This window comes from Ctenopharyngodon idella, chromosome 3 (genome assembly GCF_019924925.1).
Source record: "Ctenopharyngodon idella isolate HZGC_01 chromosome 3, HZGC01, whole genome shotgun sequence".
In the NCBI taxonomy this organism is placed as follows: domain Eukaryota; kingdom Metazoa; phylum Chordata; class Actinopteri; order Cypriniformes; family Xenocyprididae; genus Ctenopharyngodon; species Ctenopharyngodon idella.
The window spans coordinates 19,290,292-19,311,085 of record NC_067222.1 but is presented as its reverse complement, the minus strand read 5'-3'; the positions used below and the strand labels follow the sequence as shown (position 1 = coordinate 19,311,085).

General features: G+C 38.3%; 1 protein-coding gene across 2 annotated transcripts in view; it reads left to right on the top strand.

The window, feature by feature from the left end:
* Nucleotides 1–4,217: 4,217 nt before the first annotated feature.
* The window catches only part of aatka (apoptosis-associated tyrosine kinase a), a 55,764-nt gene continuing 39,187 nt past the window's right edge, over nucleotides 4,218–20,794 (top strand). Inside the window, exon 1 of one of the 2 annotated variants that reach the window (XM_051885695.1) lies at nucleotides 4,218–5,024. In XM_051885695.1, coding sequence (XP_051741655.1) covers nucleotides 4,943–5,024 — 82 coding nt within the window. In that variant the 5' untranslated portion in view covers nucleotides 4,218–4,942. Of the gene's footprint in view, nucleotides 5,025–17,450; nucleotides 17,676–20,794 lie in introns of those variants that run through there. The other variant, XM_051885696.1, reaches the window with a different exon arrangement.

The window sequence follows — 20,794 nt, the reverse complement described above, 5'->3', positions numbered from 1 at the left end:
CAGATGCGGACACCTCTTCCCTCAAGAAGAGTGCCAAAAGAGAATGGAGTGTCCCGATAGGGAGACACTCACAGTAAATAACAGAAAAACGCTGCTATGCGCGCTCCTCTCCCAGACAGAAAAACGCCCAGAATGTGTATATCAAGTGTCAAAAACCTGGGACACGGATGAACACACTCTCTGAAACGTTTGTAAGGCATAATATAAGATTCCCTTACCGGATTCGATGGAATCGCGATCAGACAAAACAGTCCCGAAAGACGAAAAGATACTGACTGATTCTCTAGGCGCTCCATATATATTTCCGGGGTCTCACTATGATGATGTCATAGGCTGTCGCCGGCCAATAGGATTGGAGAGATTTCATACTTGGCTTTCAGACATCGGTTCACGTGTGACGTTCCCCATAGCATGTCAAACGCAGAGTAGAGTTCCCTTTCGAAAGGGAATGATTGTCATTTCCGAATGTGAAAACGGTGACGTCATGCACATGCGTATATTACGTGTTTAGTCTATCCACCTAAAAAAAAAAAAAAAAGTCTATCCACCTTATTTTTCAAGGTGTTTTCCTGTGAATGTGCAAAACTTCTGATTTATTAGCCGCTATACGGAAATAACGAGAACATATCAAAGTGCGGTAAACTGTAAAAATTTGGATAGGCATGCGCGTTTGGTGTGAGTGCTCTGAATGTGTATGCCCAGGCGCGTAGTCTTTCTTTACAAAGTGACAATCGCCAACTACTTGTCTGACATGCATAATACAGCATTTTTAGTCATTTTCGTGGATCCGTGTGAACGGGAATAGTTTTGATAGCGTTGTCATCTGTGCAAAGAAAAAACGTTTCCGTTTTTTTAGTACATCGTTATCGTGTAAATGTACCCTAATTTGAATCAGAAAAGACTACCAGATTACCAGTCTTGGCTAATTGCTACACATTAGTCACATTAGTTCTTAAGACACAGTCTTAACATAGTGGCTATGTTTATGCACGCAAGTAACAACTAAAGATACAACTTAGCCTAGTTTTGACGTAAATGAACACTTCCAACTTACACACTACTAAATATATTGTATTTATCTTATTTTTACCTTCTTTCCATGATAGCTGTAGTAATAAAGCATCCAGAATTAAAGTAAAAACTTTAGCTTTATTATTTTATACTATTTATTAAATTATACTATTTATTATTATTTACTATTTATTAAAAATGTACACATTTTTTAAAAATATTATTGCATATTCTGCAAGGGGTATGTAAACTTATGAGCAAAGCTGTAGAAAAGAGCAATGTAAACAATCTGTATTACAGTCACAAGTTTGGAAAGACATTTAGGGTGAATAAATGATGAATTTTCCTTTGAAGTTCTCGGATAGCTCTGTCTTTAGAAGTCTGCTCACCTCTCTTTCTGTCTGTGCCTGAAAAAAGATGTCAAAAACATCAACAATACAAAGAAAGGAGGCTACAGTTTTTCTGAGGTGAAAAATAAATTTGCCCTATATAGTAGGCATGCCTCCAGTTTTTATCTTGCTTTACTTGCTGTTTCCTGATGGGGGCACTGTATGACCCTAGACAGTTCCGTATGTACTTCACATCCTTCAACCTTTCAACAATTAGTTCACAACATTAATAAGACAAATCTTATTGTGTACTGTTATTTCCTTTCACAAATGTGAATATGGTATGAGAAATATCCTGGGGTCATGTTTTGGCTGGTTAGCAGTTGTAATTTGTCAGGATGTCCTTTTCCAGAGTGATCAGTCAATTGAATAAAGCAAAGATGTCAGCATGTGGGTAACTCAGCAACTGCTGTTGAAATGAATGGCAATGCTAATGGTTTGCTTTCTCAAGATACATAATGCTGCATTCCAGAAAATTTGGAACATGGAATTCTGCCACCTCTTAATTAAAAAATAACTACTGGAATTATGCTTAAAGGGTTAGTTCACCCAAAAATGAAAATTATGTCATGTATTACTCACCCTCATGTCGTTCCACACCCGTAAGACCTTCGTTCGTCTTCAGAACACAAATTAAGAAATTTTTGATAAAAATCCTCTATTGCCAGCAAGATAATTTACACTTTCAATGCCCAGAAAGCTACTAAAGACATATTTAAAACAGTTAATGTGACTACAGTGGTTCAATCTTAATGTTATGAAGCAACAAAAATACTTTTTGTGTGCCAAAAAAACAAAATAATGACTTTTCAACAATATCTAGTGAAGGCCGTTTTCAAAACACTTGCTTTTACAAATCTTTCGAATCAGTGGTTCGGATCACGTATCAAACTGCCAAAGTCACGCCCCCCAGTGGTAAACCATTGAAATTTTGAAACACTTATGATGTTAACGAAGCCTCGTTTAGTAAAATCATGTGACTTTGGTGCTCCGAACCACTGATTCAAAACAAAAGATTCGTAAAGCTTTGAAGCAGTGTTTTGAAATCACCCATCACTAGATATGGTTGAAAAGTCATTATTTATTTATTTATTTTTTTGGTGCACAAAAAGTATTCTCATCACTTTATAATATTAAGGTTGAACCACTGTACTCACATGAACTGTAAATATGTCTTTAGTAGCTTTCTGGGCATCTGAAAGTGTTAATTATCTTGCTGGCAATAGAGGCCTCACTGAGCCATCAGATTTCATCAAAAATATCTTAAATTTTTGTTCTGAAGATGAACGAAGGTCTTACGGATGTGGAACAACATGAGGGTGAGTAATTAATGACAAAATTTTCATTTTTGGGTGAACAAAACCATCCAGCTTGTAAGCCTGTGCAGATTGATCAACCCCAACTTTCATAAGATGCAACATTTAACTTTATTTCCAATTTGGTGGTGACTAACATAACCTTCAGTATTTATTTTAGGTAAAACTTTATTTTGATAGTCTACTTTAGACACCTGTCAACCTGTCAACTACCAGTCATTAGAATATTAGTAGACATTCTGCTTAATGTTTCTGCTTGATGTTTGATGATCCCCCAACACATATTCTACTGACTATAAGTAACTTTGCAACTACATGTCAACTTATTCTACTAACCCAAACCAACTTAACAGTCTACTAATATGAGAGTTAGTTGACACTTAGCAGAATGCCTAAACTGGACCATCGAAATAAAGTGTAACCTTATCTTTAAATGAGAATTCAGAGTTCCAAGCCTTTGAGGTCAGACATCAGGTGTTGTCTGGAACACAACTACGACAAAGAACAACTGTCTGAAAATGTTACACTGTGAAAAAAAATTGTTAAATTTACAGTAAAAAAAACAGCAACTCTGGTTGCTAGAAATTTACCGTAAAAATTACAGTAGCAACATTTTAAGTTTTACGGATTTAAGTTAAATTTACAGTAAAATAACATATTTCATTAACTGATAATATCTAATATCTGTTTTGTACCTTTGTAATCCACTGACAACCACCAAACACAGTGGTGATGAGAGTCACATGATGAATCAAAGTTCATCACAAGCAGCTTTTCCACCAGCTGAGAATGACAATACTAATATATAGAAGATGCACACAGTGTCATTCACATAAACACAAAACTTAACACACATGAAATTAAAAAATGCAATAAACATTAATTTAACAACATTAGATGTAACATAAAACCTTAATTTACATAACTGATTAGAAAAACTAAGAAGAAACAGTTATTTCAACAAAAAACATCAAATGTGATGTGTCACGCAGGGAATTATGGGAATGTCAATTTACATTTTTTTACTGTAAATTATGCAAGTATGCTTGTATTTTCCTGTATAATTGCATTAAATGTATGGTTAGATCTATTACAGTTATTCCCCGTATATAGTACGAATTAAGTTTTTCACCGTAGCAATTTTACAGTCTTTTACCGTTAAAATCACAACAATTTTTATGTAACGACAATACTATACTATTACCGGGGTTGAAGTAAGCAATTCTTGGGCCCAGAACAAAACCTTCATCTTAGGCATCCGTCTCGGTAGAAATTGAGGACCCCCCCCTCTATGTCATTTAGGGTTATAGTTTTGGAGTTGCCACCTTGCTACCTATTTTCAACCCACGTTTATTAAACATTATGGTGGTAGTACATCTTTAAAGGTATTTCCTGCTGACAAACCAATCTTAAAATGTTTTGCTGATTTACTAGTCTGGTATGTTGACTGGTTTCAGCTGTATTTTTGGTCTCTTTCTGTTGATCAGGCTGGGAGACCATCTTAAACCAGCTAAGACCCGCAAACCAGTTTAGACTGGTTCAAGCTGTTATTTTCAGCAGGGAATACCTATGTTGTAGTGTAGTAGTCATTTCGTCAGTAAAGCCTTTTTTTTTTTTTTTTTTTTTTTTTTTTACTTCCGATAGATCCGATTATGATCAGATTTTTTTTTTCCTTTACCAAATCCGTCACAGTGCTGATGATGTATGACGGCGCTCGCTCGCGCTCTACTGTCTGTCACTGCCGCTGCAGCATTAATAATCCTCCTCTACACACTCCATCATACACAACGAAATAAGCTGACCAGAGCTCTAAGTATATTAAACACTGCGTGTCCGAAGGGCACAGCTGGAGGCAGAGCAAAACATTTGCAGGAATGATACTGGACAACTGCCAGACACCAAAATCTTGGTGCATAGCGTGCACATGGAGAAAAAGCGACGCTAATAGGTGGTCTGCCCCGAGGAGCCTTCAGCAAACAGCCTGATGGACGAGGAGACACCGAGCTGTTTACACTGAAACGCGCTAAACGCAGAACAGAGACGTGCGGAAATGTTTCCCTGCATCTGTTTCTTAATCCGACGCATCTGAAGTGAGGCGACGCGCGCGCTGTGTTTCATGATGTATCGGAGCACCGTCATGCCTAATTTTCTTTAATGAAGCGATTTTGTCTTTATTTACTGTACATTCGCTGTGTCCTGCAGTAAATCTGAAGCCTTTTGAGGAGAATGAAAGCGTCGGTATTTGTCGTGGTCATGTCCTCGGTTTTATTTAATCCCAGTTTTGCCTTCAGTTCGCATTTCGACCCAGGTGAGTAAAACCATGACATATTCTGACCCGCAACCGTTTATTATTCATTAAATATGCGCTGATATAGATGCTACCACTGATGTGAAACAATATAGACTTTTATTTGTCATGATGAAATTGCCACATACATGTTTTACCATGTTTAACATGTTTAGGTAAACAAAACACATAATAAAGGCCTAAATATATATTTTTGTAAACAGTTTTTTTGTAGACATTATTTATTGCGTTTATATGAATTTGCTTCATATTTTTGCTCTTGCTTCAATAGGCTACTTTTCAATTATTTTCTAATTAATAATATAATTTTGATGCAGAGTAAATGTATAAATATAATGCAAAATATTTTATTTGTTTTTGTGAATAATGCATTTATCAAAAGACAACCTGCATGTGTGTGCACTCGCACATGCATGCATTATGCACTACAGAGGGAGAGTGTGTTTTTGCACATTTGCAGTCAAAGCTGACTTGGCATTAGTCAGCCAGAACTGTTGTGTTCCTCTTCTTGTGTGTCCTGTGTTCACAAAGCAGTTCCGTTGCATAACGTCTGTGTGTTTGACATATCTGAGCACTGCTGTTTACTTCCTCGAGAAGTCAGCAGCCTGTGGTGTCTGTGAGGGTTTGTGGTTGAAGGCCGACCTATGACACTGAGATTCACGTGCACACCACTTTTTTGGCGTCTACTTCAACATAATGAGGAATCAAGCAGCTTAAAGCTCGCTCTGCATGCATGCCCGGTGAGAGAGACCCAGCCGAGCAGAACACAGTGGGGCGACTTGGCTGAATGTCTGCAGTCAGATCGCATCGTTCATTATACAGCATGTGACGCATGTGCTGAGACCATGGAAAGCCAAGCGGCATGAATTAGATTCACATAGGTGAGGAGAGAAATAGGTAGAGCCGTAAACAAAGCCAAAAGCATCCCTGGCCGAAGTGACGTGCAGCATACTAATGAATCAGCTACTGTTCAACTGTCTGAATCTGGGGTGCGGAGGGAGTCAGCTTCCTTTGCTTCCACAGCTTCACTGTGTCTGTGCTATGCACTTCGCATGCAGATCAGCGTTTGAATGGCTCACTGATTGGGACGCTGTAATAAACTATTATGTAACACTCACCGCTGTAATTATATTGGGTGATATGAGGGCCACGGACACTCCCAATCACGACCGAGGAATTACGTCTGAAAAGACGCCTTGACTGGCGCACAGTCCTGTGCTTGATTCAATTGCACTCTTACATTCCTGCTTTCTGAGGGAACTTCCACTAACCAGAACAGAATTTCTATAATCTCTCTTGTGTGTGTAATGACAGTAAATCAGAACTAGCTGAAATGAGGATATGGGTTTCCATATTTGATTCACAACAGTCCACCCTGGTTTGAGATGATAGTAGTGCAGGAAGGCCATTGGCCAAAGGCTTGGACAGAATTCACAAATTTTGGCCAGATTTTGCCCCGATTTGGAGTCTGGACGAGTTGATATCAGTTGCTGAAAGGCAGAGCCAGTCTGCAGATTTGAGTTGATAGATTTCACAGAAAATCCTATTTATGATGAGCACAGACTATCACAGACTTCGGACTATGATTCCATCCAGTCGGAGGATTTAAAACATGTTTGATATTTTGAGCCGATTTTAAAACACATGCATGTGTTTCTGTGTTTAGAACACTGTAAACCCGAATAAGTTGGCAAAACTCAAAAAATCTGAGGCAATCAGTTGCCATAAATTTTTTTTTTTACGAAATTCAAAGCTTATGTAAGCAGAACTGGCAGATTTTTATTTTGTACTCATACATTTTAATTGTTCTTAACTTGAAATGTTTGAGTACAATTCATACATTTAACTTAAAATTTCCATGTAACCTCAATGTGAACATTTTTATTAGTGTAAACTTAGCTAGCTATAACAAGCTAATTCAGAAAATGCTAATTTGCTAACATGTTAACAATAGCATGGTATAGCACTTGCTGAATGAGTACAGAAATATAAAGCATTTAACATGCTTGCTCTCAAACTAAGCCGCATCCACCACTTGTCATCAACTCTCCAAAAATCCACATTAACTCTTCTAAATTAGCATAACAAAACATTAATCACTACTAAATCCTAACATTAATCTTGCACAAAAAAACATTATATAACACTTAATTTTAGTATTTACTCTCCCTTTCAAGTGCCGTGGGCAAAGCATGCTGAGAAATAGAAATCCCAGGCCAGGTTCACTTAAACTTAAGTTCGTCTACATTAAAAGAAACAAATTCATAAAACCCAAAACAATGAAACAGTTCAGTTTTCTCTTAATATATAGCAGTTCTGTGAACTTAAAAGAAAAGAAAGTGCTAAATACTCATTTGTACTGCACTAATTTGTTTAATTTAAGTTTGTCCTACTCAAACCAATTAATTATTTTGAGCGTTAAGGTTTTACACTGAAAAACCTTAACGCTGAAATGTAACCCTTAGTTGTTTAGTGTATGATGCCCAGTTTTGTCAAATGTATGATGCCTAGTGTTTTAAAAATCTGCTCAGATTTTTAAAGTCGTGTAGTGCATTTCAGCCTTAAGGCTGTAAAGATTCCCTTTTGCTTTATGAGGACATATTTAAGGTGACTGTAGTCTGCCTGGGTGATATACATGCCCTAACAGGCTGGAGTCAGCAGCAATCTGTTACTCTGACTGGCCAAGTAATGGGATTGAGAATCAATGTTTCAGTGGCAGTGGATGGTGTGGTGTGTGACAGGAGCCTAATCAGTCTCCCACCCTCAGTATCTTGGACATATACAAGGACATGGCAAAGTCATCCGGACTATAATGGTACAGGGCAGTTTGCTTCATCACATTACAGCAGTTTGAAAGTCAAGTGCTGTTTTTAAGGTTAGGACTGTATTAGTCTAATGTATGGGGTTGGGAAACGGATAAGAACTGGTTCCGTCTTTTAAAGAATATCAGACCCATAGTTGTGTTGGAAAGTGCTCTGCCGTATGGTGCGGTTGCACTTTGGATGACCCGCGTTCGAGTCCCGGCTCAAGCTGAGGTCCACGGTCCCCTCTCTCCACTCCCATAATTTCTTGTATGTCCTCCTTCTGTTTTTTCTAAGTAAAGGCTAACATCCCCAAAATATAACTTTTTTAAGAATTAGTTAAAAAGAGTCAAAATCAATTGCAAATTCATGTTTAGTTTGATTGACTATGATTCACTCCCTCACTGAATTGGTTACGTCATTACCTTTGCCATCTTGACATGAGCTAAGAAGTGTTACTGCCTAGTGTATTAAAGCTTGTGAGACTTAGACTTACACTACTATTCAAAAGTTTGGGGTCAGTATGTTTTTTTTTTTAAAGAAATTAAAGACACTTAACATTACAAACATGTCAAATATTCAAATATATCATGGTTTCCACAAAAAATATGAAGCAGCACAACTGTTTTTAACATCGATAATAATAATAAATGTTTCTTGAGCATCAAATCATCATATTAAAATGATTTTTGAAGGATCATGTGACACTGAAGAAGAGTAACAATGCTGAAAATTCAGCTTTGACATCAAAAGAATAAATTACTTTTTAACATATATTCAAATAGAAAACTGTTATTTTCAATGTTGCTGTTTTTATTTGATCAAATGAATTCAGCCTGGGTGAACATAAGAGACTTTCAGAAACATTAAAAATTCTTACTGATTCCAAACTTTTGAATGGTAGTGTACAATAAGTGTAATTTTAGACTGGTTATTCATACTAAATTTTGTTAAAATAAATTGTGTTTATTTAACAAAAAACAACAAAATAACTTTAAAATAGAACCAGAATTGTTTTGTGGAATCTGAACCAGGATCTTTACATTCCTCACAGTTTCCCATCCCTACGTTTAGGGTTGTTGTGTTAAGGAACAAAGGAACCACATCAAAGCATTCAAAGTTGGTCTGTTAGGGCAAGACTTCTTTTATTTGTCAGAATTTGTAGCTATGCTGCATTCTGATGGTTATTTACCATGCTGGGTTCTCAAAGCCAGACTCTATTCATGCGTCCTATAAAGCCACATGCATCACGGATGTGGTTGGCCTGGAACTGTCTGTGAACTGGGCATTACTGCTCTCGGGTCACAACAACAGAATCCTCAAACACTGTTAGAGGATGGCTGCTCAACACTTCAAGGCCTGCCTGTGGTTGTAACTGTTTACTCCAGTTGTCTCTAATTTGTTTTATCCCAGACTCTCTTTGATTCAAATTTTTCAGGTTTTTTTGTTTTATATGATAAACAAATAAAGACCCCTCACACATCTGAATGGTCATAAGCGGTTGTGTATTGAAAATTTAACTCATGTGAAGTGCAAGATGAAGGTCGTATTTAGTATATAATAAATAGTTAAATTATTATTTGTAATAATCAAAATAAATAATTCTGGTTCATTAGTTCATTAGTCTAACTGTAGGCTGTTTGTGGTTGGCAAGCAACTCAGCGACTTGCATATGCAAGGAGATTAATATAAAATGTGCAGTCAATGATTTCAACCGTGGCTCATTCAATGAGAATTACTCTTTCTTCTTCTTCCTTTTTTTTAAAGATGGATGTTGGAAATAAATGCTGCTGATTTTTTCTGTATCTTTTGTTCTCTTTTGTTTGATGAAATTTAGGTTTGAGTGATCTCTGCTATGAATGTGCAGATCAATACTGAGTTGATAGACCTATTATTTATTGTGCGAGTCTACATCTTCTGTTGCTTTGCTGAAGAAATACATGTGCAGGTCCTCACTAATATGGCGACGGAAGGTGTCTGGATTGTACACCTGCGAACAGAATCAGCACCATGGACAGGGCCATGTCTAAATGCAAGATTTATATTGAATAACATGGTGAATTGCTAAAGTTCAGAGAGTCAAAGGAATGCAACTCAGAAGCCCAAAGCTACATTTCAGGCCTCTTTAAAACCATAAATAAAATCAATAGATTTACAACCAGTACCTTAAGTACATAAGCTATTTCCTTCCACACTTTAAAAAAATGAAGGTTTGTTAAAGGGATAGTTCACCTAGAAATGACGATTCTGTCATCATGTCATTTCAAACCTCTTCTGAACTTAAATGAAGACATTATTAATGTTCTCTTATCATTTTTTGTCCATCCATTAAAAGTCTCAGTAATGTAGATTTTCGCGTGATCCATATAAATTTAGCAGTTTAATCCAAGTTACAATTGCCTTATTTGATGGTTTTAAGTTTTAATTTACTATTAATAATATTTTGTTTTCCGTTTATAATCTTGATGTTACAGTTTTATTGGATATTTAACTATGCATGATAATTTCCTTTACATTACCTTTTTCATCTAATACTAATAATTAAAAACACTTTTAAATGTAATATTTAGCAAATATCAAATATAAATTTACATTAAAATGTTGTGATGCCAGAAGCGATTAAAAATGATTGATTTTAGTTATAGTTGTACTCTGTTTACTATAGAACAGCATACTATCAGTCATTTATCAGTTATTGTCCATAACATGAAAATAATTATTGTCTTGTCAGAATCAGGTAGAATTATAATATCAGCACATCTCTCGATTCTTTAGACTAGACATGGATCTACTTGGATTTTTTGAAGCACCGGCACATAGATGGATATCTAGAAAAAGCTTTTCCAGCGTCATCTTTTGAAGTTCTCCTATGATATCAATCCATAAATATGTTCCAGAAATTTTATGGAGTCCATGTGAAGTATTGTGATATTACCTGGAGAAAAATATAGACAACAGTCTTGAGCAGTAGTGCAGGAAGAAAGGATGCTGCCTTTGCTGTCTTATATTGTTTCCTCACAGTGCCGAACAGTTTTAAGCCAAGTAACACAAGCCCTGAGGCACTAGTAAAACACTTGAAGTGGATTGTCAGGGGCACAACAATACTTTAATCCGACCGAGACACCATTCTCAAATTCCATTCCTGTTAAGATTTGTTTTACTCCTCTAATTTCTATTATATAAGAAGAGAGCAATAATCCCAGTGCATTGCATTTGGATATGCTTATTGGATATACTTATATTAACCTTGTCTGTCTGTATAAGAAGATGGGCTTTTGTCCATATTGCTGTTTCTCGTTTCCCATACACACACATATAGTCAAATTCACTTGACTGCCTCTTACTGACGGGTGAGTTCATGCAGTATTTAATGCACCACCTCTTCCTGACCTCGTCTGGTTGAATGCTGCTTTGCCATGTGAGGCAGCCTGGAAGAAGACTGCAGTGTGTTGATGTGTTTGAGACAATGTGGGAAGATTCAGAACAAGACCAAATGAAACACCTACAGTACGATCAGGTACATTGTAGGTGTAAAATCTAATAACAGTCGAGGGTAGTTAAGGCAAATTTGTTGAAGTACTTTGGAACAGAATCAGTCTTTTAGTACACACTACAAATCACTCGTCAACCTTTCAAGTTTTTTTCCAGTCTGAGACAAAAAGCGCCCATCATTTTCATTCTTTTAGTGTGGACACTTTTTAAAGTCACCTTGAAATCAAAACGGACCATTCTTGTTTTTCTTGTTTTTTTTTTTAAATTTATGGAATATATTGCAGTATTTAATACAAATGATTTATCTGTCTACATCATTTCATGTCCCTCATAATCTTATTCCAAATAACTTCCCCTTCCTCTTGTAGAATCATCTCTTCTCTTCTCTGATGATGTATTTAATGGCAACCTGTCACTCGCATGAGATCCACCAATAGCAAACCACAACCATCAATTTCCCATGGACAAAATCAAGTCCCACCCTACATATTTTCTTGTTCAAGAAGCCATTTCACTCAGATATGTGTCATAATATAGAAGAAAAGACTATTGCAACTTCTGTTTTATGCTGACTTTAAGACCAGGTATAGACTAAACTATAGAGACATTTTATACTAGTTTAGACCAGTTATCATGTGCGTATGATGAGCAACAGCCAATGAAATTGCAAATGAGCACAAGTGGGAAGTGGGTGTCCCAAAAAACCAGAGAGTCGATAAGCAGCATGTAGGAAGGGTCTCTAGGATGCTCTAAGATGTTCCAAAATGTTTATGTCTTTCTTTCTTCAGTCTAAAAGAAATTAAGGTTTTTGAGGAAAACATTCCAGGTTTTTTCTCCATATAGTGGACTTCAATGGCTACCAATGGGTTGAAGGTCCAAATTGCAGTTTCAGTACGGCTTCAAAGGGCTCTACATGATCCCAGCCGAGGAATAAGGGTCTTATCTAGCGAAATGATCGGTCATTTTCTAAAAAGATATATATATATATATATATATATATATGCACTAGCTCTGCGATGCGGCACATTACGTAATCACGTTGGAAAGGTCACGCGTGATGTAGGTGGAAGTAGCGCAGTAGGGTTAAAAACTCATTTTCTTCTCCAACTTCAAAATCGTCCGACATCGTTGTTTTATGTTTTTTTGGTAAAGGCCATTTGACTTAGTCTTTGCACATTTGCTTCGTAGATACTTGCTTGGTACTTCCACCTATGTCACGCATGACCTTTCCAACATGATTACGTAATGCGTGGCGCATCGCAGAGCTAGTGCAAGATGAGCATTTGTGGTTAAAAAGTATAATTAAACTTTTTTTTTTTTAGAAAATGACCGATCGTTTCGCTAGATAAGACCCTTATTCCTCGTCTGGGATCATGTAGAGCCCTTTGAAGCTGCACTGAAACTGCAATTTGGACCTTCAACCTGTTGGTAGCCATCGAAAAAAATGGAATGTTTTCCTCAAAAATCTTAATTTCTTTTCGACTGAAGAAAGAAAGAAGTAAACATCTTGGATGACATGGGGGTGAGTAAATTATCAGGAAATTTGAATTCTGAAGTGAATCAATCCTTTAAGTAGAAGTACTAAAATTACAAAAACTTAAACTGAATTTATAAATACTGAAACTGAAAAATAAATGTAAGCTAAATAGAAATATTAAAAAATCTAAAATTAAATTGAAAGCTAAAGATATAAAAAAAAAGCTAATTCAAAATATTCATAAATACTAAACAATATTAAAATAAAACTGTGTGACACAAAGCAATAGTCTTTAAATGTGCACAAGCTTCAGCAGTGCACTGAGCATATGTGCATGTTGTTGTGCAAGAGAAAAGAACGGTCATTAGTCAAAATTAGGAAATACACAGGAAAGCGTGTGAACAGCAAGATCTTGAGGCTAAGCAGGAGGAAGAGACATTATGTTCTTATTCAGTGTTAGATTATCATATCTGTGGCAAGGATTTCCCTGTATGTTTTTTGTATGTTCGGCTTTCAGAAGAAAATTATTTGTGTGTATTTCGTCATTTGTGGTGGCATATGGCTTAAGTATATTTAATATATGTATGTGAGTTTCAGTTTTAAATTTGTTTGAAATGTTTTTTTGTCTTTGGATGTTGTTTTCTTATCTCTGTCACACGTTGTTCCTGGGAAGGAACTGTTGCAAAAAAACACATTGCTTTCCTCCTTCCTGAATATGTGTCTCGACACACACACACACACACACACACACACAGTGTTTCTGCGGGGGCACTAAACGGCACTGCACTAAAAATAAACGTCTTTGAGTGATTAATTATGAATTATCCAAGGATGAAGACAACCTAACAAACTGGGGATCTGGTCAAAGGGTCTGTTCCTAAACCTAATGAGCTGGAGCAAAAGCATCATAGATGTGCTCCCGACGCAAAGTAAGTTTCAAATGGTACGCAAAATAATTATTCTGCCTACCTATTACCAAATTCTAAGGCAGCAAGGCATGTATCATTCATGGAAAAGGCAATCCCATGATGCAGTGCAATGAAGACATTCATCCTATAGCTTCATCCAAAGCAAAAAGAGAAAAATTGATTGATATAATTCACTCATTACAAAAAAGTTGATATACTAAATATAATTAATTAAAAATGTACTGTTTTACGCAATATTTGTGTTCTATGCCATTTATACTCAATGGAGTATTGCCAAAGACTGTATATATATGCCAAAACAGTGCACTCATATTACTTTGAATGAGAGAAAGTGCAACACACATATGGTGGAGTAAGTAAAAGAGCCAATTGGTAAATTCATTGAATCACTGCAGCTGCTGTTAGAAGTTCTGGTTTCCATACAAACAATCGTTGTCCAAAGATGCACACTTGGGGACTGCACATGTGCATTGGCTGCTCCAGCCTAAAATATAAGCTTTTTAAATGCTAATTAAATGTAAAAAAAAAAACAAGATTTATGAGATAGTTTGTTACAGAGTTTGCTGCTGGTTTGAAATATATTGAATTTGAATCGTGAATTTGCCAGGCAGCTTTTGAGGTTTCGATATTTTAGTAAAAAAAGAATCTGGTCTTGCATTTCTGAAATAGCTGCACTGATGGTGATTCAAATATGGCCACCAAGTGAACTGATTTACCTTGAAAGGGACTTTCGTATCGTGCTGTTCACTTAGCAATATGCTAATGCTAAAAGTGCATGGGAGTTGAGTCTCCCTTGAAAATCTTGATGTTAATATTAATATCTTCATGTTTTATAGTTGATTAGAGCAGATTAGAGCTGGGTGATAATACAATTCACTTTATGCATACAGTTTGGATGATGTTGTGACAGGCTCCATTTCCCTTAGAAGACAGCAGCATATGTAGATGCTAGACAGCAAGGAAGCTCACTAGATTTTGGAACTACTTGTGTCTTTGCATTTTTTATATTTTTAGTTAATTTTTGCCTCATTTCCAACTAGAAGATGTAAACAGAAATAAAGCTTCTGAGACGGGGCATTAATGATTGCTCGCACCCCATCACCCGTCACAGCCCCGCTGATTACTGTGGTTAGGAGAACCATGGGTTATTGCCATCTGTGTCGAACTAGTGGTTCTGTGCTTTGCATGCTATGAAGAAAGCCACTTGCTGTTTAGCCTCCACCCTCATTCAAACTTCACAAAGAAACATTCCTTCCCCGAATCACCATGTGGTTCAGTGTCTTCGTTTTCTCAGCCGCTTCAATACCCAATAGCAATTTGGCAATATGGTTTTCTCTCTCTCTTTCATGGGTTTTGTCGTGTCACTCACTCAGTGGTTGACAGAAGGCGGCTGTCAGCATCAATTTTTTCTCTAGGACAGTGAACAGATCACAGCACTTTTCCACTGATTCAGCATTGACTCTTTAGTGAAAAGAGTGTTTTTTTTTGTTTGTGTGTATTTCTGCATAGGCGATGATAAGGCCCTCCTGGAATCTGTATACTTTTTAATATGTTCTGCGCAAATATGGTAAAACGTGTTTAATGGAGCGGAGCTTACTACACTATTGGTAGCTGAATGCATTACCGACACTGCATAATACAAATAGCACAAGTGCACTGGAGACGCATCTCACAATCGATTCCAATAGAGATTGCCGTTAGCATGTTGCTAAGCTAATTACATGTGAAATACATAAAAATACAGCACACAAAAAAATATATTAAAATTAAAATTCAGTTTTCCTTATATTTTCATTACATTTTATGGATTTTTTTTCTCTCAAATTGAATTATAATAAAATATATGCTTAATCAAACTCTTGATTCGTCTACCATCCTGCACTGATTTTTTAAAGATATGCACCGATATTAATATTCTGGCCGTTACCAAATAGCTGATAACTATTCTAATGATAAGGCTGAAACTGATAAATGGACAATATTAAAATTCTGTTTTCAAAATAAATAATTATAATGTGCAGTGAGTGTGGATTGAGATCTACATTTAACGTGTGTTATTAAATATTAGTGTTTTTAAAGATTAACTTAAATGAGTTTTAGATGCCGGAAACACAAGGGAAATAAGCATGAATAATTGAATATCAAATATCGACCTCTATATGTCCAATATCCAACATCTCTAAAACAACTCTACTGATATGCAAGAATACATGCTATAGTATTGCCCCATAGGAAGTATATTAGAACTCACAATTGTACAATGATACAAAAATGGTACAGAAGCTGTCACTGGGGCGGTACCCATTCAAAAGGTACAAATAAGTACCATTTAGATAATAATATGTACCTTTAAGGTGCTTATATGTACACTTTAGGGGTAAATAAGGTACAAAGGCGTTCCTTTTTAAAGGGTACTGCCCCAGTGACAGCTTTTTTCCCTTTTTTTTTTCCCTGAGAGTGTATGCTAACTACTTGTTGGAGCAGCTTTTGCATCGGGAGCATGGTTATGATGCCTATGTAGGCAGATCACTATTTTTTATAACAGAGCCAGACTCTTTGTTCTTGATGTTCCTTGAAGTCCACGAAGGCCAAACTGGGACAAATGTGAATCACTTCAACCATCCCACCCCATACTAGCCCCAGTATTCTTCCCTAAATGTCACTTGTCCCGCTTTCCCGTTGTCTCAGCTAGAGTCTGATGCACTTTGCTCTATATTAGTGTGTAAAGGTCAATACTGTCGTGGAGCTGAACGAGTACCTCCATTAACGTTCTAGTGCTCATTGTTCATCCTCTGATTCCTACTGATTCAAGCTTATTCACTGAAGCAAATGGAGCTGGATCTTGTTTTTTAGAGCGAGAGAGGGAAAAAATGTGCCTCCCGTCTAGATGACCCCAAGCAACACTGTTTGCCCTGATGAAAAGTCCAGCATAGACTTGCATGAACTCCATGTTGGTTCAGGCTGGTTTATGCTGGTAAAGTGCTGGTCTAACTGGAGGACAAGCATAATCATGCTGTTCTCAATCATCTGAGCTGGTTTAGGTGGTCCACCAGCAACCAGCACCCAATGCAGGTCCCAGCATGCAAAACATACCTTATGCTGGAGACCAGCAATACTGGATTTTTCAGCAGGGTGTTGAATAATGTTCCCTGTCTAGAACAGTGTTGTTATTATTAACTAAAAATATTAAAAAATGTTTAAAAAATTTTTTTTTTAAGTAGAAGTACTAGCAGGCTCACCTGTGCTTACATCTAACATTTTTAATAATATTTTGAATCAGTTTTTATTTTTATATTTTCCATTTTCAATTTAATTTTAGTTAAAGTTTTACTAATTGTGTTGTGTTTTTGTATTTTTAATAGTTTATTTTAAACTATAATAACCCAGGAACGCATCCCTCCCTTACAGGAGTTTTTATTGCACTAATGTCAAGATTGGCACATTACCAACTCTGCAAATCTGTCGGCACCCGGTCAAGGAGGTGAAAGGCATTGTGGGTATGTCTGACTATGCTTGCCTGCTTTTAAAGTGTACAAACACGAGGGAAAGAACAGCTCAGCTGGAAACTTATGCTGTGCTGAGGCATGAGAAGGAAGAGAGTGTGTACATGAGAAAAACGGCAAGAGAGAGATGGAGGCTAAAAATAGGGACACAGGTGGCCCCCCTCCCCTCTGTTCTTCCTTCCTATCAGGCATCAGCGGGATTGGGGTCTGGCGTTGTTAAAATATGCTCTCTCGCAGGCAGTGTCCACTCCTAGCAGAGGACGAGGCGATAACTTATTGATGCCACAACAATGTTGTGCCATGGCTTCATAAAACCCAGCTCTCATCCTGAAGGGCTCCTGGCTGATGAGTTTTGGAATTAATGTTCATGTCTGAAGGTCTGTGGGGAGTCATATGTCTTTTGGACAACACCTGCTTCTGAATTTCAAGGACTACCGATGTTGTTTTTGGTAGGTTTTTTTTTAACATTCGTCTGCAGAGAGTGAGAGTGTGTCAAAGAAATACAAAAGAGTTGTTTGAAGAATTGCAACAGTGATGATGAAATAAATTTCAACCTTTTGCAGTACTTAAATGAAGTCCTAGTAGGGCATTTTATTATAAAGTAAAACATTATGTGTCATAATAAGAAAAATCACAATGCTTTCATATGCTGTGATGAATATTACAACAGCACTTTTCAGTTCTGACCCAGAGGGCTCTCCTCCATCAGCTTTCTTATTCACACCACACACATTCACATTTACCCATTACACTCTCTATACCACTGCTTCACCAGCTAACCTCCTGTGTAATAATGTTCTGAAAAATGGATCATAGTCTACTCTCCCTTCCTGTTTTTGATTTGCTGTTTCGTTCTCTGTAAGCTAAAATAACTTGCTGCTTCATTCCTGGTTTAAAAAAGTCAACTTGACTTGCTCATTTCCTTCTTTTGCATTGCATTCGACTCCACTTCCATGCCTAGTAATACCCACAACTTTTAATTATTTTGTCTTTCTATGATAAAATTGCCTTGTAATAGTAGCGTCTCAGTTACTGTTGTAACTTCTGTTCCCTGATGGAGGGAACGAGACGTGGTGTCGATTGACTGACACTAGGGGTCGTACATGGGAGCACCTCTGATACTTTGAGAAATGGCCAATGAGAATTTGCATTCCACTCCCCTGGACATATGGGTATAAAAGGATGCTGGCGTGCATCATTCATTCAGGTTTGTTTTGAGGAGCCGAGACAGTGTCCTAGCCATTTCAGTGGGCAATTCAGCGTTGTGGCAGGAGGGACACGTCTCTTTCCTTCCATCAGGGAACATAGGTTATAACAGTAACCGAGAGATTCCCTATCTGTCAGTCACTTCGACGTGTTGTCGATTGACTGAAACTAGGGGTCCCCTGGGGAAAATGTCACAGCAGCTGAACCGTGTTACAAGGTTTTGGCAGTGCAGATGTCGACAAGCCCCCGTGTGCTGGGTAACAAGCGCACTACCCAACACCCCAAGTAAGCTGTGTAGTCCCTCATACCACGCAGGCACAGAGAGGACACGAGAATAGGTCTTTTGACCTTTTCTCCCTTTTTTAAAAAAAAATAAACCTCACAGCTGTGCAGACCAGAATTAGCACTAATGGAGACCACATCCTTCCTTAAGGGAGATTAATATGTGGAGAATACATCACATGGATTACCAATCAGGATGTACCACACGTGCAAGAAAATCCATCCCTGCGGTAGGTCTTACCTGAAGAGGGAGGAAGTGCTACAAACGCAGCGACTGGTTTTAGAAACGGAGCTCTGCCTAGGGGAAGACACAGGTTTATGGTTATGGAAACTGTATTGTGGACAATACATCCAATGGGATTACCATCAGGGAATCACTACTTATGGAGCACCTAGCCTAAGAATACATGCTGACCTGAAAGGGCATGCATCACGAGTACTGGCCCTGGCGTCAGATTCCTCCTCCGAATTTGACTGCCACAGGGTGCTGAGGGAAAATTCATGCCCAGGGTTTGCCCCTCCAAGGCACTCACGTGGACAAAAAAGTGCACGTTATCACCTCAGGTAGGGAAAAGGTGCTGTGTGCAAGCAGTACACCTGGCCCATTGTCCGTAACTTACCTGTTCATAGCCAATAGCACACGAGACAAAACTGCCTTAACCTGGAAATTATAAAATCTTGCAAAAGTATTGGGTGTCGCCCAGAGATGTCTGTTAGAGAGGCACCGTTTGCTAGAGCTTAGGAAGATGCAACAGTTCTCGCACTCCTAAGGGGCATGGCACGCCTTGGGGCTGGTATGCCAAGGCAATGGCATCCACAATCCAATGGGCCATCCTCTGTTTGGAGACAGCCTAATCATTCTGGTCTGCTTCATCCCAAGCCAGTGCTTTCAAGCTCACCACTTGGTCCCTAAAAGGGGTAGTGGGAACTTTGGGCACATAGCCCAGCCAGGTCTCAGGATCACGTGGGAGTATGCCGGACTGAACTCAAGGCATGTTTCACTGATATAGAACGCCTGCAGGTCCCCAACCCTCTTGATTGAAGTGAGTACGGTCAGGAGGGCCATCTTCAAAGAGAGGGCACTTAACTCTACTGACTCCAAGGGCTCAAACGAACTCCCTGTAGGCCCAGCAAGACTACAGAGAGATCCCATGAGCGAATACGGTGTGGCTTAGGAGGATTTAACCACTTTCCTAAACGGGGCAAGGGCAGCCTCTGCAAATTTCATGAAGATGTGAGGTGACAGGGACAGCCCGAAAGGGAGGACCTTGTACTGGTATGCCTGACCCTCAAAACTGAACTGAAGAAACAGTCGTTGTTGAGGCAAAATCAAGATATAAAAAGTCCTTCGGGTCTATCGCCGTAAACCAATCCTGTTGGAGAACACATGTCAGAATGCGTTTCTGTGTTAACATCTTGAACGGGAGCTTGTGCAGGGTTTAAAAGTCGCAGGTCTAAGATTGGTCGCAACCCACCGCCTTTCTTTGGTACGATGAAGTATGGGCTGTAGAAACCCTTCTTCATCTTGGGTGGAGGGACAGGTTCTATTGCATCCTTCGCCAATAAGGCTGCAATTTCTGTATGCAGGACAGGGGTGTCTTTGCCTGCCATCGAGGTAAAGAGAACGCTGCTGAGCCTAGGCAGGCGCCTGGCGAACTGAATCGCATAATCGAGTCTGACTGTCCTGATGAGCCAGTGAGATGGGTTGGGAGATGCTAACCAGGCCTCCAGACTCCACTAGAAGAACAATCATTTTTGATGTATCTGTGGTGCGGCTGTGAAGCGGAACATTTGTCACCATGTCAGGAAGCTTGTATTGCCCTCAGCACTAGCTGCTGTGGCCTTGTGCATTGCAGAAGGACCGGGATGAGCAACTGAGGTGGCTCTCTCTATTACCAGAAAACAGAGTCGCGATCGCAGCGTTGCCATTGTCATGTTCTCTCAAGAGATATGAGCCATCCACAAACGCTGTCACAGCGTAGGTAAGACCCAAACACTTGAGACAGTGATCATGACTGTCTGAGGTTGAAAGATATTGACTGTATCCAGAAACACACTGGTGTAAAAGCATCTTTAAGAA